The 27,213-nt window shown below is 39.5% G+C and overlaps 2 protein-coding genes across 2 annotated transcripts; both read right to left on the bottom strand.

The window, feature by feature from the left end:
• Positions 1–3,802: 3,802 nt before the first annotated feature.
• Positions 3,803–14,455, bottom strand: LOC142483371 (uncharacterized). Its single transcript, XM_075583455.1, has 3 exons — positions 14,359–14,455; positions 13,514–13,993; positions 3,803–4,062 (listed from the first exon to the last, which is right to left on the bottom strand). Exons 1-3 carry the CDS (start codon positions 14,453–14,455, stop codon positions 3,803–3,805), a joined length of 837 nt encoding a protein of 278 aa, XP_075439570.1.
• A 4,921-nt stretch (positions 14,456–19,376) lies between these two features.
• Positions 19,377–23,418, bottom strand: LOC142483372 (uncharacterized). Its single transcript, XM_075583457.1, has 3 exons — positions 23,123–23,418; positions 20,705–20,782; positions 19,377–19,968 (listed from the first exon to the last, which is right to left on the bottom strand). The coding sequence occupies exons 1-3, from the start codon at positions 23,274–23,276 to the stop codon at positions 19,517–19,519; spliced, it is 684 nt and encodes a 227-aa protein (XP_075439572.1). The 5' UTR covers positions 23,277–23,418; the 3' UTR covers positions 19,377–19,516.
• Positions 23,419–27,213: the final 3,795 nt, after the last annotated feature.

Genomic DNA, 27,213 nt, shown 5'->3' with positions numbered 1-27,213 from the left:
CATTACATTATCTTTCTTCCGCGTCATTCCAGACAACTGTGGGCATAGTGGGCGGGGTCTCGCAATCTACATTCTCGCGGGCCTTTACCCAGTTTCTCTATGCACTCAATAGACACGCTAGGAATTATATTCATTTTCCTAAAGAGCAGACAGAGTGGCTGGAAGTCAGGAATGGCTTTTATGCCATAACAGGGATACCATGTGTGATGGGTGCAATCGATTGCACCCATGTGGCTTTGATTCCACCTAGTCAGAGTGAGCATGCTTACCGCAACCGTAAGTACTACCATTCCCTGAATGTACAGGTGGTATGCGATGCCACGATGAAGATAATGCATGTGGTAGCCAAATTCCCTGGTTCCAGTCACGATTCCTCTATCCTGAGGAACTCATCAGTCTTCCATGCTTTCGAAGAAGACCATTTTGGACCTGGTTGGCTGCTGGGTGAGTACATATTTGGATGTTGTAACACAAACCTCTTTTTGGTTTAGGAATGATTTTATTTGAGAATGTTATCACTAATGTTACCTTATGTGTGCTGCATTCATTATAGGTGACTCGGGATACGGAATTAGGCCGTGGCTGTTGACCCCGGTGCTAAACCCTCAAACTGAAGCAGAGGAGAGCTACAATGCTGCCCATATTTCTACGCGATCTGTTATAGAGAGGACATTTGGCCTACTCAAGACCAGCAATGTGGCACTCAGACATAATGTACATACAGACATAGGTCAGGCTTTGGAAGAGGAGCATCCCACCAATGTAGCAGCTAAAACTGAACAAACAGCCAGTGGTGCCGAGACACGCCAGAATGTCATTAATAGTTTTTTTTCTTGTAAGTAAATACATATATGTTCACAGTACTACTTTGATATATTAATTATGTTATATTAACAATACATTTATTATAATAACCTTCTTTAAGGACACAGATGAATATGGGTGGCACAACTTTCTCTTCTCTGCTGTGTTGACAAAGGCATGTGGCACCGGTATGTTATTCTTGCACAGGTTATATAATCCTTCTTCGAATGTAAACTAGTTTTATGTATGTGATTACAACAAGTGTTACAAACGAGTAATTTAGTAACATTGTGTTGTTGCTGATGCAAACACAATACACATAGTATGGCCATAGTCATTCATTCTTGCAGTATGGTTACATACAATCGTATTGTTACACTGTTACATGTGCATCAATATGATGTCTACACGAGGCAGCTTTTCATATTTAATGTGACAAACTATACATGGTGTTTCATATGTAACACCAAATAGACACTTTGGTGTGTTGCTTACGTTCATGCAGATGTCATGTCAATGTTTGCTATTTATGTATTGTTCAATTTTCTTATAGGTATATCTCCTCTATGACTGACCATGGTATGTATATGAACTGACATCTGTCATAACATGTGCCTACCTCTATATACGTATAATTATAGGATGTATAAACCCAACATAGTAGTCCACTTGAAATGTTACATACATTTAGTTTCTCTATCATATACATGCGTTCAGATACTCTTCAGGTTTCATGTGCATTGTATGTGAAAATTATTAGTGACATGACATCACATTTAATGTATGTACCCTTAAAAATTCCGTTATTCTAATATAGGGGTGGGTGGAGAGAAGGGGATAAATGCTGCTACTTTTTTGTTTAGGGTAGGTGAATAACCACGGATGCACATGACTGATCATAACACTCCATACATGAATGCCTGAAATCACACAAATGCTTTGTACATCTTGTATGTTGCAATGTATGTGATTAGTAATACGATCAATTAATGGTAAAGATTATTTTAACATTGTCACATGTGTATGTATAAGTCACACGTGTGTTGATGTGACCTACATGTAACAAGTGTCAAACTGTTAACACAAAGTAAAAGTGTATAAAAATGTATTTGTAATTTTGCATAATTCATTTCACCCAATGACAATGTTGTTAATATAGTTGGAATGTCTTACACGGCAATTCATCATTATTATGATGATCATTTACAAGTATTCTCAACATATGAACGTACATCACGTGCACATTTGCATTGGCACACATATCAAGACCACTGTTTGTGTGTGTGTATCAATTTGTGTATCATGCATGTATAACACCATCAAATCATAAGATCAGGTTCATTATGTTAGCTTATATCATCATACTAACTTTACTCTATATGTGTTGAACGTTTAATAAACTCAGTAAACTATAGTTACTTTGCTAAATGAAATATACACAGAAACTTCAATGTTTACAATATAAGTACCTATTTTTCCTAACATCATGCATTATAGTTGTGTACTACATGTTGCCATAACACTTGTTTGCCACACTCCTAAACAATTTAAACAACATCCCCATGTAACATGAGAACTTATACATTAAAGGTCTACTTGGTTTGAAGTCTCCTTTATATACTTTCTACACGCATACGTCCCATTATACAATATACTACACAAATGTGTTTGCACAGTGGGAATGGTTGTTATATATGAAACAGACCATGGCATATGATGTGAATTTATAAAAATATATAAACACGTAAAAAATATTAAAAAAACACTATTTAGCAACATTATTTTGTTAATTAAGTGGTTATGAAATATAGACATATCCAGATCACATTTTGTATTGTTTGTTAGTATGCGCTACAACCATGATACAAATAGTTGCTTATGTCGTATATTAGTCGGTCGCTCCTCCTCACAATCATGTTATATAACGTTTGACTCTTTGGAAATCATAGATTGATCCCATTTATTCTTTCCCGACATCTCTGAAATACAGCAAACACATGATGGTCACAGATGGCACCTTTATATATGTGTAGCCGTGACAACGCGTTACACATCTCTATATGATTGTGTATATGCACGCGTAATTCACTTATATGTTAGAAGTGCAAGGTTACAACTAAACATCATTATGTATCCTTTTGTTCATTGCGTTGCAGGCATAACTATGGATATGATATTTCCGGTGCCTGTATACATAATAATGTGCGCGCACATCTTAATTTGTACACGCACTTCACGATTGGGTCGAGTAAGTGTTAGCGCATGCGCAAACAAATGTGTACGCTGTGCGTTCAATACATGTTGTTACTAGCATTAAGCATATAATATGCATTTGAAATCCAATGAACGCTAAACCAACATCGTTCAGAAAACGTACTTCTATAAACTTTTTAAACGGACGTGTGTGGACAGAAGGAACAGCACATCAGCCAATGTGCGAATACAATACGTGTGACGTGATGTTAAGGCAGCGTTAAGTGCATGCAAACACTCCTCCCACTGAATTAACATTGGCCTACCGCACTTTGCACGCCCACAAGCACAGACGCACGCGCATGACACAGTGCAGTGACCGTAACAATAACAAACGGACACAGCCAATAGCCTTTGACGCGCGCACGTCGGTTGGGGGCGGGGCTTACATCCGTAATCCTTTTTAAGGACGCCTTGGCACATGACAAGGGTCCCACGTCATATGTGGCCGACCCGGTTTTTTTAAAGATGTACCATGATAAACTAAGAGGTGTGTGTTACAGTTATGGTAACATGTTGCAATGATATGTTTAACTACATAGGAAACTAATTATATTTTCTCCGTTAGCAATGTGTAGTAGGGTTTATGGTTGTACTATATTGCAATAGGAAACAATGTGTTTGTGAACGCTACATGTAATGCTGTCTGCAATGTTACGCGGAATCCATGCATTTAGAGTAAAAATGGTGGATATTTAAAAGTTAATACTTGTAACGGTGAGTCAACGCATAACCATTATTATATTTACCATTCTTGTAGAAGTAACAGTTCGTTTGGCTGCAACTGTTCTCTCCAGAAATACACTGCATTTTCATCCATGCTTGAGGCAACCGTTGAATCCTGTAGGAGACATATCTCCATGAGGCACTCATAGGAATCGCCACTGCCTTCTTCAAACGATACGTCCGGAGGTAAGTACAGTTCTTGGTTTTGCCAATCAAATGGGTTTTGACCAAGAAGGTTGGGAAACCAATCATCATAGTTCTGTTCATGTTGCATCTGTGCTTCAGGAATGGAGGGTGCAGATATTGCAGCAGGTATCGATTCTGACGGAACAGTAGTAGCGGATCCATTGCTATTGTTATTAGGAATAAATATGCTATTTATCAGAATATAAGTGCCATGTTCCATGGTAAGTTTAAATTGTGGAGCAATCTGCCAAAATCCATACCTTTCCTGTAGGTTATCTTGGACACGTTCAAATAACTCATTTGTAGTTAAAGTGAATCGTACAGATGATTTAAAATTTTCAGCGCGGCACGGCTTTTGATAATATGGATATTTAGTTCTGATCAAGTCATATATGACACCCACGTTGGCTTTGTGTAGTGCACTTGCCATTATAGCCTCTGCAATCAATATTTTAAAAGGTTTGTGCGGATGGCTGTTCTCAGAACTTTGTTCTGCCATGGCTGAATCACAAATAATGAGTGATTCAGGAGTTACAGTGTTTTTCAAATGAATGTGAAACAAATTAAGGGCCTCATGCAGTAAGCGTTGATAAGGGAATTATGGCCATTTTATAGCCAAAATTGGGTTTGAGATTCAGTAAGCGCCGATAAGTGCTTGATTTCGCCAGGTTTCGGAGCCGATAATTTTGTTATGGCCAGTAGGCTGCCGATAAGCCTGTTTTCGACACTGATCGCCACTTTTTTAAATCGGCTGGATTCAACAAAAAAAAACAGCTTATCAGGGCTGATCGGCACTACGAAATTGAGATGTTATGGCCAATTTCTCCCGCCAACTAAAGTTGGCAGTTTGGACGGGAGAACGATCGCTAAGGCTGCCGGAACGGCACTTAGAAAAAAAAAATCTTCTGTACATCAATGGAAGTCAATGGAGCGGGGACGTATAACAGTATAGTACTGTTTACGTTTCATTGCTCACAATACAAGGGGGATTTGCATTACAGTGTGGGGGGCATTTCCTGCATTGTGTCACAGCTGACGTGTCTTATTTGCATAACATTCGACTTTTACATGTTTTCAGCATTTGCGGGTCACATTACTCATCATGTGATGATGTGGCAAGGGAAAATACTATACTCAACTCTTAAAGGAGAACCTCACATCATATCACACATTTTACTGAACTCAGCGACAATTATTTACATGATGTCACACATGTCACACATGTCACACATACACCGTATATTCATGTTCCTTTACATTACACAATGCTTGTAATGTGTCACGCATCTTTAAACGTTCATGTACATCTGTCTTCTCATGTTTACATATAGTTTTGGGTACTCCCTATTTTCATGACGTCACTTATTGGATGCTCAATCACATTGCATGTTTACATTGTAACCGTAGCATTACAAGCACTTCAACCTAACTTATACACACATGTACAGTAATTCATCATTGGGACACCTTGTAAACTCATTCTATAGCAACTATCCTCATTACAGAAATGCATGCATATGCACACGACTATTCATTGTTGGCAACATGTGACAATAACATGGCTAATTACACATGTTACACAAAACTTTTCCCACGTCAATCTCAGCCTTTTTGTCTCATTACATGACTGACTCTTGCGTTCACAAGTGTTACATGCATTGCACATTACACTATTTATTTTCAACCAATCTTTGTACAAAGCTTCACGTCACATCATTGGCAAATATCATCATTCCCTGCAGAATACACACAACAAATACTTATAACAACAACTACACTGGCGACACACTTTATTCGAGCTCGGCTAGTCCCACGAATTCGGGTATACCCGGGTGTATTGAGGTTTGTGACTGTTTTCTGCCCGAGCGCATTGAGGTATTTTCCAGGCAGGGATTGAAGCATTTTATTCCCGCTGGTTGCAATACTGCACAGTATATATATATATACTGCATTACAATTCATGAATTTATGCCATCTGGTAGACACGCGAAGCATTGCAGCCTATTAAATCCTAATCATTATCATTTAACAGATCAGCCGCCCATCAGCCAGGCATGAACCCAGGCTGGGAAGGCAAACGCAACGGGGCTTGTCAGAGGTGAGGAGCGGCGCATTCCAGGTATCTGCCAGGTACATACTGGGTATTTGCTCGAATAAAGTGTGTCGGTGCAGTACACACAGCTTGCCACAGAAGTACTTTATTATGTTAATGTAACACCTTGCATTTTACTATGTCACCTGACATCATCACATACCTATTTAAAGGACGCCCATTACCTGCTCATTCACAGCTACTCATTTCAAAATGTTACGAATGTTTAGGAGACGCAGGAACATTCTTTTCTATGACATGCTTGCTGATCAAGAGAATGATATAGGGCAAGGTAGGGACACACCGAGGGACAGTGACAGGGACAATCACGCGGATACGACAGGGACAGGGAGAGGGACAGGCCGAGGGACAGGTAGAGGGACAGGAGATCAGAGGAGAAGACAGAGGAGACAAGTTGTGCCTCGTCCGCGTCTGTACAGGGAGAGAACCCTGTTAGATGGGATGAGTGAGGAGGAGATTGTAAGTCGCTATCGTTTGAGTTCAGCAGCAATCTTATCTCTTTATGAGGAGATAAGGGGAGATTTAGATTTATTCACAGCCAGAGGTCGTGCAGTCCCTGGGCTTGTTAAAATGCTGTGCTCATTACATTATCTTGCTTCCGCGTCATACCAGACAACTGTGGGCATAGTGGGCGGGGTCTCGCAATCTACATTCTCGCGGGCCTTTACCCAGTTTCTCTATGCACTCAATAGACGCGCTAGGAATTATATTCATTTTCCTACAGAGGCAACAGAGTGGCTGGAAGTCAGGACTGGCTTTTATAATATAGCAGGGATACCATCTGTGCTGGGTGCAATCGATTGCACACATGTTGCTTTGATTGCACCTAGTCAGAGTGAGCATGTGTACCGCAATCGTAAGCACTACCATTCACTCAATGTACAGGTGGTATGTGATGCCACGATGAGGATAATGCATGTGGTACCCAAGTTCCCTGGTTCCAGTCACGATTCCTCTATCCTGAGGAACTCTTCAGTCTTCCATGCGTTCGAAGAGGGACATTTTGAACCTGGTTGGCTGCTGGGTGAGTACAGATTTACATGTTCTAACACAAAACACATTTTTATTTAGGAATGTTGGCATTGTACAATTTGATCACTAATGTCAGCTTATGTGTGCTCCATTCATTATAGGTGACTCAGGATACGGAATTAGGCCGTGGCTCTTGACTCCGGTGCTAAACCCTCAAACTGAAGCAGAGGAGAGGTACAATGCAGCCCATATCTCTACAAGATCTGTTATAGAGAGGACATTTGGCCTACTCAAGACCAGATTTAGGTGTCTGGACAGAACTGGTGGGGCTCTTCTATACAAGCCTCAAAAAGTGTCTGATATTATCCTTGCCTGTTGCATTTTGCACAATGTTGCACTCAGGCACAATGTACAATCAGACCTAGCTGAGCCTTTGGTTGACGAGCATCCCACCCATGTAGCTGCTGAAAATGAACAAACAGCCAGTGGTGGCCAGACACGCCAGAATCTCATCAATTCATTTTTTTCTTGTAAGTAAAAACTGATATGTTCCTAGTACTACTTTTATAGTTTAATTATGTTATATTAACAATAATGTTTCTTTATATAACCTTCTGTTAGGACACAGATGAATATGGGTTGCACACCTTTCTTTTCTCTGCTGTGTGCACAAACGGATGTGGCACCGGTATGTTATTGTTGCACAGGTTATATAATCCCTCTTCAATTGTAAATTAGTTGTGTGTATGTGAATACAACCGGGGTAACAAAGCACTAATATTTTAGCATTGTGTTGTTCCTTATGCAAACACAATACCCATAGTATGCCCATACTCACTCATTCTTCTAGTATGCTTACATACAATGTTATTGGTGCAGTGTAACATGTACATCCATATGATGTGTACACCAGGCTGATTTACATTTTGAATGTCATTAAATATACATGGTGTTGCACATTTAACACCAAATACACACTTTGATGTGTTCTTTACGGTACTGAAGATGGCATGTCAATGTTTGCAATTTATATATTGTTCCTTTGCATTATAGGTATATCTCCAGTATGACTGATCATGGTATGTATATTTGCTGACATCTCTCATAAGATGTGCCTACCTCAATCTTCCTATAATTATTTGAAGTAAAAACACAACATATTGGTTTAAAGACAAATGTAACATACATGTACTTTCTGTATCATGTATATGCATTTAGCTACTCTTGAGGTTTCATGTGCATTGTATTACAAAATGATTACTCACATTTCATCACATTTTATGTATGTTTCCTTATAATTTCCATTAATGTAATATAGAGGTGTTTGGAGACAAGGGGATAACTGTAGTTATTTGTTTACTTACGGGAGATCATTAATCACGCATAAAATTGACTGATCATAACACTCCATGCATGAATGCCTGTAATCACAACAATGCGTACTACATCTTATATTTAGCAATGTAGGTTTTTTTTAATGCTACGAATTAATAGTCAACATTAATTTAAATTTGTGACATGTGTATGTATAAGTCACACGTGTGTGGATGTGTCCTACATGTACCAAGTGTAAAACTCTTAACAGAAAAGACAATGTTGTCTCAAATGTTACTGTCATTTAGCATTTCTAATTTACCAATATGACAATGTAGGTAATATTTTTGGAATATAAATCACGTCACTTCATCATTATCATGATGATAATTATCAAGTATTCTCACAATTGTAACGTCAATCACGTTCACATTAGCATAGACACACTTTTTAAGACAACTGTTTGTGTCTGTATCAATTTGTGTAGGATCCATGTATAACACCGACAAATGATAACACCAGCTTTATTATGGTAGCTTATATCATCATATTGACTATACTATGTATTTTTAAACGATTAATAAACACAGTAAACTATAGTTAGTTAGGTTAATGAAATATACACATAAACGTACTTCATAACATGATGTTGATGTCATATTCAGAACATCATGCATTGGAGGGGACCATAACATCTGGCCAGTAACATTATTTGCTACAGTCCCAAACCATTTTATCAACATACCCATGTAACAAGAGATTTAAAAAAAAAATGCCTACTTGGTTGTAAGTGTCCTTTACATTGGGAGAAGGAGTGGCTCACTGAGTAAAGACACACACTGGCACTGATAGTTTGAAGCAGGGGAGTCTGGTTCAATTCCCGGTGTGGGCTCCTTGTGACCTTGGCCAAGTCACTTTATCTCCCTGTGCCTCAGGTGGCAAAAAATAAATTGTAAGTTCCATGGGCCAGGGACCTCAGCCTGAAAAATGTGTCTGTAAAGCGCTGCGTACAACTAGCAGCGCTATATATGAACATGCTCATATTATTATTATTATTATTATTGTTACATAGTTTCGACAGACATACGTTCCATTACACAATAGAATACACAAATGTGTTAGCAGAGTGGGAATGGTTGTTATATATAAGACACACCATGCCATAAAATGCTAGTAGTAATTAAAGAACACTCCATAAAAATGCATGAGGCACTCTTTTGCAAAATCATTATGTTAATTAAGTGCTTATGCAATATAGGCATAAGGGTATCTCATTTTTAATTGTTTGTTAATAAGCGCTGCAAGTAATATAAAATTAGTTCCATATGTAGTATAGTAGTCGGTGGCTCCTTCTCACAATCATCTCATATAAAGGTAGACTCTTCTGAAATCATACATTCATCCGATTGTATCTTCCCCGACATCTCTGAAATACAGCAAACACATGAAGGTCAAAGATGGCACCTTACTATATATGTATCCGTGACAACGCGTTACGCAGCTCTATATGATTGTGTAGATACACACGTCAGTCACTTATATGTTAGAAGTAAAAGTGTACATCAGTATGTAATGTTTCTTTAATTTTGTAGCAGGCATAACTATGTATATGAAGTGAACGTTGCCTGTATACTGAAAGATGTGCGCGCACATCTTAGTGTGCGCACGCACTTCACGCTTGGCTCCACTAACTGTTAGCGCATGCGCAAAACAATGCGTACGTTGTGCGTTCAATACATGTTGAAAATACCAGTAAACATAACATCTTTATTTCAAATACAATGAAGACGAAACTATATTCGTTCTAAACGAGTACATCTGTATTCTTTTTAAACAGACGTGTTTGAACAGAAAGCACGGCCGATAACACAATGCGCAAATGCAATACGTGTGACGTCATGTTAAGCCAGCGTGAAACGCACGCGAACACTCCTCCCACTCAATTAACATTCGGCTAACACCCAGTTGACGCCTACAAACACTGAGCCGCACGTATGACACACTGCAGTTACCGTTACTATAACAAAACATGACAGCCAATAGGCTTTGAGGCGCGCACGTCGCTTGGGGGCGGGACTTACATCCGTAATCCTTTTTAAGGACGCCTTGGCCCATGACAAGGGTCCCACGTCATACGTGGTGGACCCGGTTTTAAATGTTGTAGATGTTGCATGATAACAAAACAGGTATGTGTTAGAGTTATGGTAAAATGTTGCTAATATGTTTAAAGGGATAGCAAAGTACGTATATTTATTCCGTCAGCAATGTGTACTACTCTTTCAGGTTATACTATATTGTAATCGGAAACAATTTGTTTGTGTTCGCTACATGTTATGCAGTCTGCAATGTTACGCTGTATCCACGCATTGAAAGTGAAAATGGTGGTTAAAAAAAAAAAAACTTTTAAACGCACAGTCAACGCATAACTGTTGTTATATTTACCATTCTTCTAGAATTAACTCTTCGCCTGGCTGCAACTGGTCGCTCCAGAAATGCAAGGCATTTTCATCCACGCTTGACCCACCCGCTGAATCCAGTATGACACACATCTCCTCCATGAAGCGATCATAGGAATCGGCACAGCTTTCTTCAAACAATTGGTCGGGAGGTAGGTTCATTTCTTCGGGTTCCCATTCCAATGCATTTTCAGCTGAAAGGCTTGGTACATAATCATAGTACTTTTGATCTTGTACAATGTGGGTTTCAGGAATGGAGGGTGCAGATATTGCAGCAGGTATCGATTCAGACGGAACAGTAGTAGCGGATCCATTGCTATTGGCATTAGGAATAAATATGCCTTTCACCACTATATATGTGCCCTCTTTGAGGCTAAATTGTTTTTCCTGGGCAATCTTCCAGAAACCATAGTTGTGTTCTAGCTTATCCTGCACATGTTCAAAAAATTCATTAGTTGATAAAGTGAATCTTATTGATGAATTAAAATTGCGCGCATGCCTACGGTCTTGGTAATAAGGATATTTTGCTCGAATCAAATCATAGATTTGGGCTGTGCTGGCTTTCTGTCCGGGACTGTTCAAAATAGCTTGTGACACCATGAATTTGTACCCTAACTGGGGATTCATATTGTTAACGAATTCATCAGCCATGTCAGAGTAGCACAAAAGCTGTGTGCAGGTCTGTGTTCTTTGCTCATCAAAATGAATCTGCTCAATGGCTAACAAATTCCTGTGTTTCCTTGTCAAGGTCAACAAAACTAACTACTTTGACTCCTTATTTCAAACGCCAATTGGATCTGTATTTGTAATTGGTTTAACAGTTGTGGTTAGTGATATGCGACTGTGGGAGAAACATGTATCCTTTTTTTATCTCCTTAGTGAAAACATTCCTACACTTTCAATTCATTAACATTGTTTTTTCTTGAAAACTAACAAAGAGCACTGTGTGAAAATAGTGCTTAGCCAGCCATATCAGTAAATACACACACCTGCAAAAAGAAATGTTTTTTTCCCGCATACATTTCTGTGTGTATTTGAAAGTCTGGTTAACTCCCTGTCTGCATGAGTTTAAATACGTGTGTATCTATATATATATAAATATATCTCTCTCATAAATATATATATATATAAAGTGTATATTGTACTATATGTATATTGTGTGTGTGTGTGTGTGTGTGTGTGTGTTTTTGTGTGTATGTGTGTATATATAGAAATATAGATATATATATATATATATATATATATATATATATATATATATATATATATATATATATATTATATATTTTTTTTTTTTCATATTGCAGGAGTACACACAACATTGATGGCAGTAAGTAGGCCTTGTATGAAACCTATTTAAATGGTGATAAACATGAGTGAATTAAGTAATAAACATTTGTTTAAGCACAATACTGTTAGAGTCTCACACTTAGTATATTTCTCAAACATTAGGCCTGTATTATTAAAATTGTGTGTTTTCACAAGGAAGCATGAAGTGTATTAGTTTTTAAAATACATCTATACCAGTTTAGATATTACTATATATATACACACACACACACACACACACACACACACACACGCACGCACGCACGCACACACACACACACACACACACACACACACACACACACACACACACACACACACACACACACACACACACACACTCTGTGTGTGTGTGTGTGTGTATATATATATTATTATACATTCTGAGATGTTATTGAAACAAGAACACACAAATGATTAAAGGACAAAATTACAATGCCCAAGCAAGGCAAAGGTAAGTAATAATTTACACATAATCCTGCTGTACACGTACAAGAAAGATGTTTGCAGTTACTTAGGTGTTTTTATAATTGCATGTGAATAATATGCACATGCAATTATTACATCAATTAACACACCCAAATGCAATGTTTTGCTGCAAAGTCAATGGCAGCTTCTCTAAACTTTGCAACTGGTTCCAGGTGGACCATTACTGAACAGACTATTAATACATAAATATTTATAACACTATTCATTAATTATGAGTGTTAACATTTCCAAAACTTCACGTGTACAAGAACATAGTTGAAAGTTTGGAAACAACACAGTCTTCAGCATACATACAATATTAATTAGATAATGTGAAGTCAACAAAACAAGGCCAAAGACATATTTAGTGAATTATAACATTTATTTTTTTTGTTCCTTTTGAGAGCGAGTAACAGGCCTGCTTGTTGTCTCTTGCATTTTTTTTTTCGTTTGCCACCAACTTTAGCCACAACAGAGCCACTTTGAGTGGCCTCTGGCACTTCACGGGCAGGGCTTGTGGCCAGTGACTCACCTACAGGGCTTTTGGGCAGTGACTGTTCACCGACAGGGCTTGTGGCCAGTGACTCACCTACAGGGCTTTTGGGCAGTGACTGTTCACCGACAGGGCTTGTGGGCAGTGAGTCACCAACAGGGCTTGTGGCCAGGTACTCACCGACAGGGCTTTTGGCCAGTGACTGTTCACCGACAGGGCTTGTGGGCAGTGACACATGTGAGCAAGTTGGTACACCGTGCACAACACATGGTTGGTCCGTTTCATCTTTCCTGGTCAGTACTAACTGCTTGTGTTTTGTTTTTGTGGCCTCCTTTGTAGGTGTCAGCTGCTGATTTTGTACAGATGGCAGCGGTAGGATGTCGTCAGGAACCTGCACACCAATGTCTGCTACTTGACCGGTAACATTCGGACCTGGTGAATGAAGATCAGATGAATGTGGTGAAAACTCACCAGCATGTAATGATCCAGCCTGTGAGGTGTTGAATTGGGGTACATTAGTCATTCTCAAGTAATTAGCTTGGGTTTGCTGAACAACTAATGCTTCGAATGAGGTGTTGATTTTTTGCAACTGTTTAGGCACTTCAATGAAGACTCTGTGGAGATGTGCCAATTGTGATACTGTTTCTTCCTGCAGTCCAATCATCCTTTCCAGCACTGTCATCATGTCAGAATGGCGACGATTTTCTGCGTCCACAATTTTTCCCTCTGAAGCTACAATTGCATCGTATGTGGAAGTTGATGGACGATTTGGCGGTAAAACAGTTTCTATTGGCACCTCTTCATGGTCACTTGATTGTATTTCAGTCTCTATGGCGGCGTCATCCTCATCATCCTCATCATCCTCATCACCATGATGTTCTAAAAAGAAATGTACACATTATTAAATGGCATGTTAATGTATGCTGTGTTACTATGTAATTCTACTGTGTCCTAAGTAACACCTAACATGTTACCATACGTTTTATAACCTCACATTAAAAACTACCTTGACTTACGAATAATGTTTGGACTCAGTATGAAATATGAATGAATGAAAAGTTGCTCTAAACTCAGAAGTCCTACATGATAGTTAACATCACTAACACAATACATGTTGCCTTACACTTCATTTTCACTGACACTAAGTAATCCTATTTAAAGAAGATGTGCAAAACAAATAATGAACATGACAACATAACATATAGAAGAGCACATATTATATGGCCACCAACTGATACACTCACCTTCTAGGTGTGTTGAGCTGGCTGACCCAGGTGAAGACACTTGTTCCGTCTCAGGTGACACATGTCCTCCAGGGGCAACTATATCTAACAATAACATAAGTTTTACATTTACATGTGTAAATATTGAACAAACACTTATTGTATGTTCTGTATTTATGAGTACCTAACAGCATCAGTTCCTTTACCCAAAATGTGTGTGTGAAAGTGAACATAAATAGTTGTAATAACAATGTACATGCCTGTGTACTTAAAAGTTTTGAGTTCCCTAACATACAACATACTATGTTTCTGCAGTAATGCGTGATGATAAATAGATTAAATTTGTACATAAAAATCATATGTTGTGTAGTGATATCAGTATCATAATGTACATAACTATCATGAGATGACCATTCACAATGGTTATCATGAAGGTGGTCATATTGCAAAAAGTGTTGTTTTTGGTAGAGGATATGTGTGGTACATTAATAGAAGATGTGGCACACCTGAATGTGGCTGTGACTCAACAAGACAACACATGCAGTGTGTGATAATGTGTCGTTGATAGTAGTTCAACTATAGATATGAGTGAACTAATGTGTGACGTACGCTTTGATAAGTAATGAGTTGTTGGGGCATTTAGTAGCTAAAGTTAAGCTTTCAAATGAGTGTGATTAACTTCAGTTGTGCTAGTCCGGTTGTAAGAAAGGTATTCCCTTCCCCAAAAAGCCAAATCAGCCACACCTTTCAATTACTTGAAACAGGTGAAAATGGTGTGAACTAAGTTGACCGTGAAATGAGGCTGTAATTAGTGTGTGTGCTGAACCCCACCCCCTCTGTTGAAGTGTATGCTGTGATGAGATATTAATTGCAGCTGCGTTAACACAATGGTAGATGAGCTAAGTAGTCGTCTGCAGTGTTTAAGTTATGAAAACAATGACATAACATATGATACGTGTGCCTCATTATGCTGTCTGTATATGACATAAAGCAAAAATGGACCTTTTCATAACCAACTATAGATGTGTTAGTGCAAGTGATGTTTGTAGGCAGTTGCATGCAATTTATTTGATGCATGCTTAAAATAGGCAGTAATGTCATGTTTGTCGGAGTAAAATAAATAAAATACACAATAATATGATACATATTTATGTTCTGTACCTGTAGCTACCAATAATTTCTCATTAACATGTGTTACACATGTGTGCTACCCTGTTGTTCCCCATCTTCGCCCACCATCAATTGCTTCCACTGCAGCTATGCATTTTGGGAATTCACATGTAAATGAGCACGCAATGGCACGTGCTATATTAGTTACTGATTTTAGTAGGACTACTACATATATGTCTATTTTGAGATATATTTATATATATATATACAGAATCAGACATATACATATATAGATGCAGGTATGCTTATATTGTGAAGACAGTATAAAAAGCAGTGTAAATATGCAAAATAACTGTAAGCAACGACACGCCTAGTACAGTAATATTTCTCACCTGGTGGAAATTGTGAGGGATAAATTCCAATGTCACAGTCACCAGCCAAGCCTTCCACGACGACGGTAAGTAATTTTGGCCGAAGCAGCTCCTCCAATGGAGTCAATATGAGACGTTGTGGTGTGGGCCCACCTCCAGTGCCAGTAGCATGCACGCGTTGGTCTTGTATTTTCTTTTTCAATTTTGACCTAATATCATCAAATCTTTTCCGACAATGATACTCGTCCCTGACACGATTCCCACAGGCATTGACACCAATGACTATTGTGTCCCACATTTCTTTTTTGCTTGTTGCACTTGTCCGCCCTTGAAAAACATATAAAATATATGAGGTAAATTAATAATAATATAAGCACCAGTTTCCTACACTGCTAGCTGTTCCAAGAGATAGCAAACATGCTGTTTTATGTGTAATATGTGAAGCACATGAGCATTCACTACTAAACCTATACATGTAAGCAAGCTTGCATTCATATTGTATGCAGTTCTGGCAAATTGACCGCCTGTGTTTAGTTGTCCTTGTAAGGCATGATAAAAAGCTGTGTTTCCACACTAATGAACATAGAAAGATATTCTGTACCCATATTTGCATATGAACAAAACTCAGATGACCTAGGATCACATGTATTTGAATAATAAATGTAAAGGTACACTTACCTACTAAATGTCCATAGATACTGTCATAGTGCTCCAGAATGCCAGTGACAAGAGCTGTATTTTCCTGGTCATTGAAGCGAGGATTACGTGGCTTCTCCACACGTTTCTTCCGAGCAGGTTTAGGGTCAGAGCTTGGCTGGTGCTGACTGGACTCTCCTTCTTCCAATGGAAGAGCCTCCAAAAGCTGGCCACCAGCAAGCACGCCACCACCAGACACCCCATCAGCAACTGCGCCACCAGCAGCACTCCCAGCACCAGCACTCCCACTCCTAGCACCAGCACTCCCACTCCTAGCACCAGCACTCACACTCCTAGCACCAGCACTCACACTCCTAGCACCAGCACTCCCAGCACCAGCACTCCCACTCACAGCAACAGCACTCCCACTCCCAACAACAGCACTCCCACTCCCAGCAACACCACTCGCAGCACCAGCACTCCCACTCCCAACAACAGCACTCCCACTCCCAGCAACACCACTCGCAGCACCAGCACTCCCACTCCCAGCAACAGCACTCCCACTCCCAGCAACACCACTCGGTGCACCAGCAACATCACTCCCCTGAACAGAACGTTCACTCCGACGCGTACTCGCACGAGTAGCAGTCCCACTCCCACCAGCATCACTCTTCCCACGCTTTGCGGGCATACTTCCAGCACTCACAAAAAACAGACAACAAATGTACAGGCAATCACACGAACCACTTCCACATATAAAACAAGACAAAGATGTAAACAAAACAACAAAGGACAAAGCTCTCCCAATACACAACAAGTCTCTCAGTCAATATGCAAATCTTCAATCGTCCAGCTCTGTGCGTCTCTCTCTCTCTCACTCCCAACAACACAGAGAATGATTAGCAGTACACGTTGCCTTTAAATATGGCGCGCTATCCAATACATGCTTGTTTCGCCTGATTCAGCAAGATTTGTGATTGGGCAACCTAACAGCACCCCGCCACGCACGCCGATACACCTGTGTGTGATCGGCTAATCATCGTGAGAGTGGGCGGATTTGTTTTCGGCTTAATTTTGAATGTATTCGGCACTTACTGCATACGGAGAGGAAAAATCGCCAATAACATGACTAATCGGTAAGCTTGCCGATTTCACATAATCGTCGCTTACTGCATGAGGCCCTAAGTCTTATCTTTTGTGGCTATTTTCAAGGTCAGTAGAAAATTTCTATGTTGCACTCCTTATTTCGAGCACCAATTCGAATGTGTATAAATAATTGGAACACATGCTTTGTGATAAGATAGCAAATTCAGTGAAAGTCCCATTGGTTTTCACGTAATCTACATTCTGACAACAAGTGTCCACATTTAATTAAAAAACAATGTGGCTGAGAAAATGTACTGTTCCCATAATGAAAATACTGGCTACACTGGCATGTTATATAAACACACCTGCTAATGTTTTTCTCAGTGTATTTTTTTCTACATTTTACTGTGTATCTTTCTGTCTGGTGAACTTTTTCTTGGTCAAACATTTTGACTATCTGTGTGTATACATATATATATATATATATTTTTTTCTCTAAAAACTAAAATGAAATCTATATATGTGTATGTGTGTATGTTACTGTATTTAAGGCCTTCTATTTTAACAGGGATTGTTAGATTGCTCAGACTTCTTTAAAGGTTTAAACATTACAGGGTAAGTATGTTTGAGGGCCTATTATACTCAGCTGTGTCCAATTAGGAGTTAACATCAAACAAGGCCTTTTGAGAGTTTACAAGGGCTGTTGTGTTACAACATATAATATATCTATTTAATCCAGTTCTAGACTGAACATACTGTATTGATGGGAGTAAGTAGCCCTTGTTTCCAAAATATTTAAATGGTGATAAGTGAGTGAATTATGTGCTTCATAATATTAGGCCCATATTGTTAAAGGGTAAGATCATTTATATTTCACTAACATAAAGGATGATTTATGACAATACTGTGTGTTCACAAGAAAACATCATATATCTGTTGTGTACAAAAAAGTATATACAAATTTACATTTTTGATACTATATATATATGTGTGTATATATATATATATATATATATATATATATATATATATATATATATATATATATATATATATATATATATGTATAGTTATACACTGTGTGTACATATATACATACAGTAGCTACTACATATATATTACTACACATTCACAGATATGTTATTGTAAGCAGTACACATACATGATGAAAGGACTACATTAAGAAGCTTCAATGAAGTTGAAGGTAAGTAATATTTTACAGTGGATCATACTCTAAACTTAAATTAAAGATGTTAGCAGTTACATACATATTTTGTGTTACTTGCATGTGAATAATATTCACATGCAATTACGACCTAAATTACCTACCAAACACACCCCACTAAAATGTTTTGTACCTAAGTGAATGTCACCTTCTCTAAACATTGCAAGTGTGTAATGTAGGATCATTACTGAACAGATGATTAATACCTATAAATTATTTATATTATGCACTCATTGTGACTGAACATTTACAAACCTTCACGTGTACAAGGACATACTTGAATGTTTGGAAACAACAGGTGTTGATCATACATACAATATTAATTAGATAATCTGAATTCTACAACACAAGCCAACATACACATTTAGTTAATTAGAAAATGTATTTATTTCTGTCCTTTTGAGAGCGAGTCACAGGCCTGCTTGTTGTGGGTTGTTTTTTTTGTTTCCGTTTGCCAACAACTTTAACTAATACAGAGCCAGTTTGACTGGCCTGTGCCACTTCAGGGGCAGGGCTTGTGGGCAGTGAGACTTCAGGGCCAGGGCTTGTGGGCAGTGGCAGTTCTGAACAAGTTGGTACACAGTGTACAACTGCTAGCTCCGTTTTAGTTTTTTAGTTTGTTTAAAAAAACTGCTTATTAGTAATTGCTTGTGCATTTTTCTTTTAGGTGCCTCCTTAGTAGGTGTCAGCTCCAGATTTTCTACAGATGGCAGTGGTTGGATGTCGAGAGGAACATGCACAGAACTTTCAGCTAGTGTACCGGTAACATCCCGTCTTGGCGAACGAATATCAGATGCATGGGGTGAAAAAGTACTGTAGCAGCATCTAAAGATCCATCCTGTGATGGGGTGAAGGTGAATTGATGTGCTGTTGTAGTCATTCTCAAGTGATTAGCTTGGTTGAGCTGAACAACTACTGCTTCTAATGTGGTGTTTAATTTTTGTATCTGTTTAGGAACTTCAATGAAGACCCTGTGAAGATGTGCCAATTGTGATATGGTTTCTTCCTGCAGTGATATCATCCTTTCGTGCACTGACATTATATCAGAATGGCGACGATTTTCTGCTTCAACAATTTTTTCTTCAGAAGCTGCTATTGCTGCGTATGTGTCCGTTGGTGGAGGAATTGCCTGTGTAACTATTTCAATGGGAACCTCTTCATGCTCACTTGATAGCATTTCTGTGTCTTTGGCATCATCATGTTCTACAAATAAATGAACACATGATGAAATGGCATGCTAATGTCTGCTCTTTTACTCTGTAATTATACACTGTGATTACAACTATAAGCTACAGTAGCGACATACTTTATTAAAGTAAATGCAGGCGGCATGCCGGGATCTACCCCAGCTGCCGCCAGTAAAAAACGCGCGCCGCTGCGTTTCCCCCACGCACCCCCCCTCCACATCACGCGCAATTACCCCCCCTTCTGGACCCCGAACCCGGCTTCTGTCATGCCCCTCTGCTTCCCCGCACCCCCGCTTACCTTAATTTCATCTCCAGGGGTGTCGGGGAAGCCTGGGGAAGCCGGGGAAGACGGGGAAGCCGGGCGCGCATGTGACTGTGACGTCACAGTGCGCCGCCACGCGCCGCGGCTACCCGCTTCCCAGCCGCATACAGCCAGCGGCTTTTGCTCGAATAAGAGCTGCCGCTGCTGTAAGATGTTTCCATACGTTTTATGACGTCACATTAAAATGTACCTTGACATAAGAATTCTGTTTGGACTCGGTGTGAAATAAGAATGAATGAAAGGTTGTTCAAACCTCACAACTCCTACATCATACTGTACATCCCAAACACAATACATGTACTCTAAAAAAAATTACTTTTTAGTGACACTAACTGATCCAATTTAAAACACATGTCTTAAACCATACATTAACATGACAACATAACATCTAGAATTGAACATATTTATGTCCATCGCCTCATACACTCACCTGCCAGGTGCGAGGAGCTGCATGACCCAGGTGAAGACACTTGCTCAGTCTCAGGTGACACATGTCCTCCAGGAGCAACTATATAGAAGATTAACATCAGTTGTTAAGTGACATGTGTACATAATGACCATAGAGTTAGTGTATCTTCTGTATGTATGGCTAACTAACAGCATCACTTCATGAAATGAAAAGATGTGTGTAGCAAACTGAACATGAATCTTTTTAATAACCATGTACATGCCAGTGTAATTAGGACTTTTTAGTTCACTAACATACCACGTTAAAGCAGTAGTGCGTTGTAACAATATTATTAATATTGGACATACACTGCATATGTTGTGCAGTAATATCACAATCATAATGTACATCACTATCATGAGATCAACGATGACAATGCTTTTCATGAAGTAGGTAATATTTGAGAAGTTCTTGTTTTTGTTACAGGATATGTGTGCTAAATAAATAGAAGCTGTTGCAGGCCTAAATGTGGCTGTCACTCAACAACACAACACTTGCAGTGTGTCGCTCACAGATGCTGTTGGTGTGATAATTTGGTGTTGATATAATTTAAACAATAGATCTGAGTGAACGAATGTGTAACGTACGTTTTGATACATAATGCTTTGGTGGGTGATTTTGTACATAGAGTTACCATTTAAAATGACTGTGATGATCTTATGTTTAGCTTGTCAGGTTTGAAGAACTGTAGTCCCTCCCCCAAAAGGTGACATCACCGTGACCTTTCAATTAATTCAAACACCTGTAAGTGGTCTCTACAAAGTAGACCGTATTACATGGCTTCTTGGAGATGAGGAGGAGCGCAGGTAGGTGTAGCAAAATATGCAAAAAATAATAACAAATATATAGTGCAGATGGTAAACACTGTGTAAGTAGATGTAATCTATAGAATAGAACTCACATAGATCGCAGAAAATATCACGTGTCAGAGATCCTTCTCTCTCTGACTGGAGCCCTTTAAATGGTAGCAGGGAAATCCCTCAAGGCACGGATATGTATGGATAAGAAGAAAAGCCACAATAGTGCATACTATTCCAATAATGTATTATGCATACAAATAACACGAGTATATCACACTCACATTCGCCATGTATAAATCGGGTGGGGGAGAGAACCGCAGCTCGTTGTATAATGCTGTGAAGCTGCCTACACCTACACCATTATACAACGAGCTGCGGTTCTCTCCCCCACCCGATTTATACATGGCGAATGTGAGTGTGATATACTCGTGTTATTTGTATGCATAATACATTATTGGAATAGTATGCACTATTGTGGCTTTTCTTCTTATCCATACATATCCGTGCCTTGAGGGATTTCCCTGCTACCATTTAAAGGGCTCCAGTCAGAGAGAGAAGGATCTCTGACACGTGATATTTTCTGCGATCTATGTGAGTTCTATTCTATAGATTACATCTACTTACACAGTGTTTACCATCTGCACTATATATTTGTTATTCTTTTTTGCATATTTTGCTACACCTACCTGCGCTCCTCCTCATCTCCAAGAAACAATCTACCCTTCTGGGACCTGGAACTGTCCCATCAGAGGAAGTTGAGCTGCTTTTACACACATTTATTTTTTCACTATTTCACTATTGGTGTTATATTGTGTGTTATTAGTTGTATTCCCAACAACAATATTGGTTCACCAGGGAGCGCCCAATCCACTTCCCCACCTCACCTTTCCTTCACATCCCCTTGTTTTGCATTCGTATTACATGGCTGTGTGCAAAACCCCACCCCCTGTGTTCACGTGTATGCTGTGATGACATATTAATTGCAGCTGGTCTAACACAATGTTAGATGCTGTAAATCCTATTATGAAGTGAGCTACCTATGAACACAATTACATAACATATGCAACGTGTGCCTCATTATGCTCTCTGTATATGACATGAAGCAAAAAAGCACCTTTTAATAACCAAAAGCAAATGTGTTAGTGCAAGTGATGTTTGTTGGCCGTAGCTATATCTTTGGTGCATGATTTCAAGAGGCAGTCATGGCGTGTTTCTAGGTGTCAAATAAACTACATGTAAATTAATATTACATATATGTCTGTACTGCAACACTACATAGTAATGTTTCTTCATTAGCATGTGTTACACGTGTGCTACCCTGTTGTTACCCATCTTCGGACAGCATACATTGGTTCCATTGCAGCAAAGGATTGTGGGAGATGACATGCAAATGAGCACGCACTGCAACGTGATATATTTTTTAATGCTTTTAGTAGGACAACTACATCTAAAAATATATTGATATATATATATAGAGAGAGAGACATATATACATATATAGATGTAGGTATGCTTCTATTGGGAGGAAAGTATAAATAGCAGCGGAAAATTCACAAATAACTGTCACCAATGACACGCCTAGTACAGTAACATTTCTCACCTGGTGGAAATTCTGAGAGAAATATTCCGATGTCTCTGTCACCGGCCAACCCCTCCACGACGACGGGAAATAATTTTTCCCGAAGCTGCTCCTCCAATGGAGTTAATATGAGACGTTTTGCTGGTGGGCCACCTCCAGTGCAAGAAGCATGCATGCGTTGTTGTTGTATTTTCTTTTTTAATTTTGACCTAATATCGTCGAATCTCTTGCGACAATTATTCTTGTCCCTGACACGATTCCCACACGCATTCACACCAAGTATTATTTCATTCCACTTCTCAGTTCTGCTTGCTGAACTTGTCTACTCTTGAAATACATACAACATATATGACGTCAATTCCTAATAATAAAACTATACAATTCCTACACTGCTAGCTGTTCCAAGAGATACCAAACATGCTGGTTTATGTGTAATATGTGAAGCACATGAGCATTCACTTGTAAACATAGACATGTAAGGAAGCTTGCATTAATATGGTATGAAGTATGCGCCAATTGAACGACGGAGTGTTGTTGTCGTTGTAACGCATGATAAAAATATGTGATTACAAAATAATGTAGATTGATAGATATTATGGACCCATATTTGCATATGAACACACCTCACATGACCTAGGATCACATGTATTTGAAGAATGAATGCAAAGGTAAACTTACCTACTAGATGGCCAAACAGACTGTCATAGTGCTCCAGAATCCCAGTGACAAGAGCTGTGTTTTCCTGGTCATTGAACCGAGGATTACGTCGCTGCTCCACACGTTTCTTCCGAGCACGTTTAGGCTCAGAACTTGGCTTGTGCTGACTGGACTCTCCTTCTTCCAATGGAAGAGACTCCAAAAGCGGGCCACCAGCAAGCACGCCACCACCAGATACCCCATCAGCAACTGAGCAACCAGCAGCACTCACACTCCCATCAACAGCACTCGCACTCCCAGCAACAGCACTCGCACTCCCAGCAACAGCACTCGCACTCCCAGCAACAGCACTCACCTGAACCGTACGTTCACTCCGACGCGTACTCACACGACTAGCAGTACCACTCACACCAGCATCACTCTTCCCACGCCTTGCGGCCATACCTGTAGCACTCACAAAGAACAGAAAACAAATGTAAAGCCAATCACACTAAACACTTCCACATACAAAACAAGACAAAGATGGAAACAAAACAACAAAGGACAAAGCTCTCACAATACACAACAAGTCTCTCAGTCAATATGCAAATATGAAATCGCCCAGCTCTGTGCGTCTCTCTCTCTCTCTCACTCCCAACAACACAGAATGATTAACAGTACACGTTCCCTTTAAATAGGCCGCGCTATCCAAAACATGCTTGCTTCACCTGATTCAGCAAGAAGTTTAATTGGCGAACCTAACAGCACTCCGCCATGCAGGCCGATACACCTGTGTGTGATCGGCAAATCATCGTGAGAGTGGGCGGTAATGTTTTCGCCTTGATTGGGAAGGGATTCAGCACTTACTGCATACGGAGAGGGAAAATCGCCAAAATCATGCCAAATCGGTAAGCTTGGCCATTGCACATTTTCGGCGCTTACTGCATGTGGCCCTAAGTCTTGTTATTTGAAAATTATATCAAGAGATCAGGAACTGAATCACATTTGTAAGGTGAAAAGGAGCCAGTGAAGGGGGAGGGAGGGGAAAGGGAGGAAGGGCATAAGCAATGAACAGTCAAACCATCTTATAACATACATAGACAAAATGAATGAAAGAAACACCAGAATATAATTAAAGAAAAATGCAAGTTATAAAAAATGCAGGTTATAAAAAATGCAGGTTAAAAAACATTGCAAGTCCCATTCAGTATTCAGTCCATTGGGTTGCAGTGTATTTAACTTAAAGATCCAATGCGCTTCTCGCTGGTGCAAGATTTTACCCCTATCCCCTCCACAGGGGATACAGGAATATGTTCAAGCGCTATACATTGTAAGGATCCTACTGAACCCAATGGACAGGTACTGAAATGTTTTGCCACTGGATGCAGCATGTCTTTGTTTCTTATCAGCCTCAGGTGCTCTAAGATACGAATCTTGAGGACTCTACTAGTGAGGCCGACATACTGTTTGCTGCATTGACATATCAGTAGGTAAATAACGAACTTGGTTTGACAAGACAAGAATGATTTTATCTTAAATTTGCATGTCCCATCTCGATTGGAGAAATGTGTTGATTTAGTCATTAAAGAACAGATCTTACATCGTCCACACTTATAGGAACCTAATCATTTTGGAAAAAATGATGACATATTTTTATGTGATTTGTTAGATCGTAACATGCTCGGTGATAAAGTATTCCCTAAGGTAGCCGCCTTACAGAATACAATGCGAGGGCCGGTGCTAACCATCTTACGAGTCATGGGGTCCAAAGATAAAGTGCCCCAATGTTTCTGGATGAAGGATTTAATTGCACCGACTTGCTCACTGTATCCCGTAATAAAGTAGGGCGCATCGGCATTCTCAGCGGAGCCAGTCTGCCTGGAATGACTCTTTTCCATAGTAATCAAAGAATCCCTGTCTGTATCAAGTGCTGATTCAAAGGCCTTATCCAGGTTCTCTCGGGCGTAACCCCTGGACAGAAACCTTTCCCTCATTTCCTCCGCCCTGTGAACAAAATCCTCCAGGGAAGAACATTTCCTGCGTAAACATGGAATACCCTTGATCAGAGGGCGGGAATTACAGCTTTTCACATGTAACAATGAGTTTCTGGCATTGTCTTTCCTGAAAATGTCAGCCTGTACTTTTTTCTCATTATACACATCCACATACAGATTAAGATCCAGAAATTGTATGTGGTGCATATGATGATTATGCGTAAATCTGAGATTAAGTTTGTTATCTGCCAGATAATCAAAGAGGCATGCGAGAAGAGTAGCGCACCATCAAAAACTGGAGTCAGGAGGGGATCCAAATATTAAAAAAAATACATCTTTATTGGAGTAAAATAAGCACAGGAAAACACCTCCTACGCGTTTCGAACAGTAGTTCTTTGTCAAGGAAAGAACTACAAAGAAAGAACTACTGTTCGAAACGCGTAGGAGGTGTTTTCCTGTGCTTATTTTACTCTAATAAAGATTTTTTTTTTGAATATTTGGATCGCCTCCTGACTCCAGTTTCTGACGGTGCTCTACTCTTCTCGCATCTACCTTGGACTTACCAGCAGCAGCACGTCATCCATACAAGGAGGTGTCCGTGAGTCTATTTGCCTTTATGCTGTATTTTTGCCCCCAATGAAATTGATTGTGGTGAGTTTTCTCACACACTTTCGGTTTTCAGGGATTCATGGCTTTATTCTGCTTTATGGACTAACTCACATTCATGATATACACCTACCTGTGTTTTGGGATTGATTAATCATTCTACAGCTGGGTATTTGAGCATTCTAACAAACCTTCTCCGATAATCAAAGAACCGGAAGAGGTCTTCCTCCCCACCACTCCAGACCTTCAAAATGTCATCAATATAGCGCTTGTAAAACGCTATATTGTGCCTAAATGGATTTAAATCTCCAAACACGTGGGACATCTACCACCAGCCCATAAAAAGGCTGGCGTAGGAGGGGGCAAATGAAGTCCCCATCGCGGTCCCACGTGTTTGGAGATAAAATTGCTGCTCAAAGAGAAAATAATTGTGTGTGAGTGAAAATCGAATGCTGTCCAGTAAAAAAGCAATGTGTGCAGGTGAAAGGGAGGAGTGAGAGTGGAGAAAAAACTCAATTGCGGTGATCCCGTGATCATGATTGATAATGTTATAAAGAGAACCTACATCTAGGGTTACCCAGATGTAGGATGTATGCCAATTAAAAGGTGCAAGGAGTGCTAAAACGTGTTTGGTGTCAATAATATGTGAAGGTAAAGTGTGTACTAAAGTTTTTTATAACCTGCATTTTTTTATAACTTGCATTTTTCATTCATTATATTCTGTGTGCAGAGTGAGAGACTGCTCCAGCTGTTCCCTGGCATCTGGTAACTCATGTCTGAGTACATGAAATGCTTGTATACTATATCTTGATGTACGCAGAATTATCACCTGTTTTAAATATTTAACACATTTGTACTTACTTTACTATATGCGTT

The sequence above is a fragment of the Ascaphus truei genome, unplaced genomic scaffold (assembly GCF_040206685.1).
Source record: "Ascaphus truei isolate aAscTru1 unplaced genomic scaffold, aAscTru1.hap1 HAP1_SCAFFOLD_324, whole genome shotgun sequence".
Lineage (NCBI taxonomy): Eukaryota > Metazoa > Chordata > Amphibia > Anura > Ascaphidae > Ascaphus > Ascaphus truei.
Note: the sequence above shows the minus strand (reverse complement) of the source record. Positions and strands in the feature narration are given on the sequence as shown.

Coding starts and splice junctions, on each gene's coding strand:
- LOC142483371 (XM_075583455.1), bottom strand. CDS start 14,455: ATGTTATTGTTAGATATAGTTGCCCCTGGAGGACATGTGTCACCTGAG. Junction 13,994..14,358: donor CAGCTCAACACACCTAGAAG/GTGAGTGTATCA, acceptor ATTTCTTTTTAG/AACATCATGGTGATGAGGAT. Junction 4,063..13,513: donor CGGTCAAGTAGCAGACATTG/GTGTGCAGGTTC, acceptor CCATTCCTGAAG/CACAGATGCAACATGAACAG.
- LOC142483372 (XM_075583457.1), bottom strand. CDS start 23,276: ATGCATGCTTCTTGCACTGGAGGTGGCCCACCAGCAAAACGTCTCATA. Junction 20,783..23,122: donor TCTCTCAGAATTTCCACCAG/GTGAGAAATGTT, acceptor TCTTCTATATAG/TTGCTCCTGGAGGACATGTG. Junction 19,969..20,704: donor CAGCTCCTCGCACCTGGCAG/GTGAGTGTATGA, acceptor ATTTATTTGTAG/AACATGATGATGCCAAAGAC.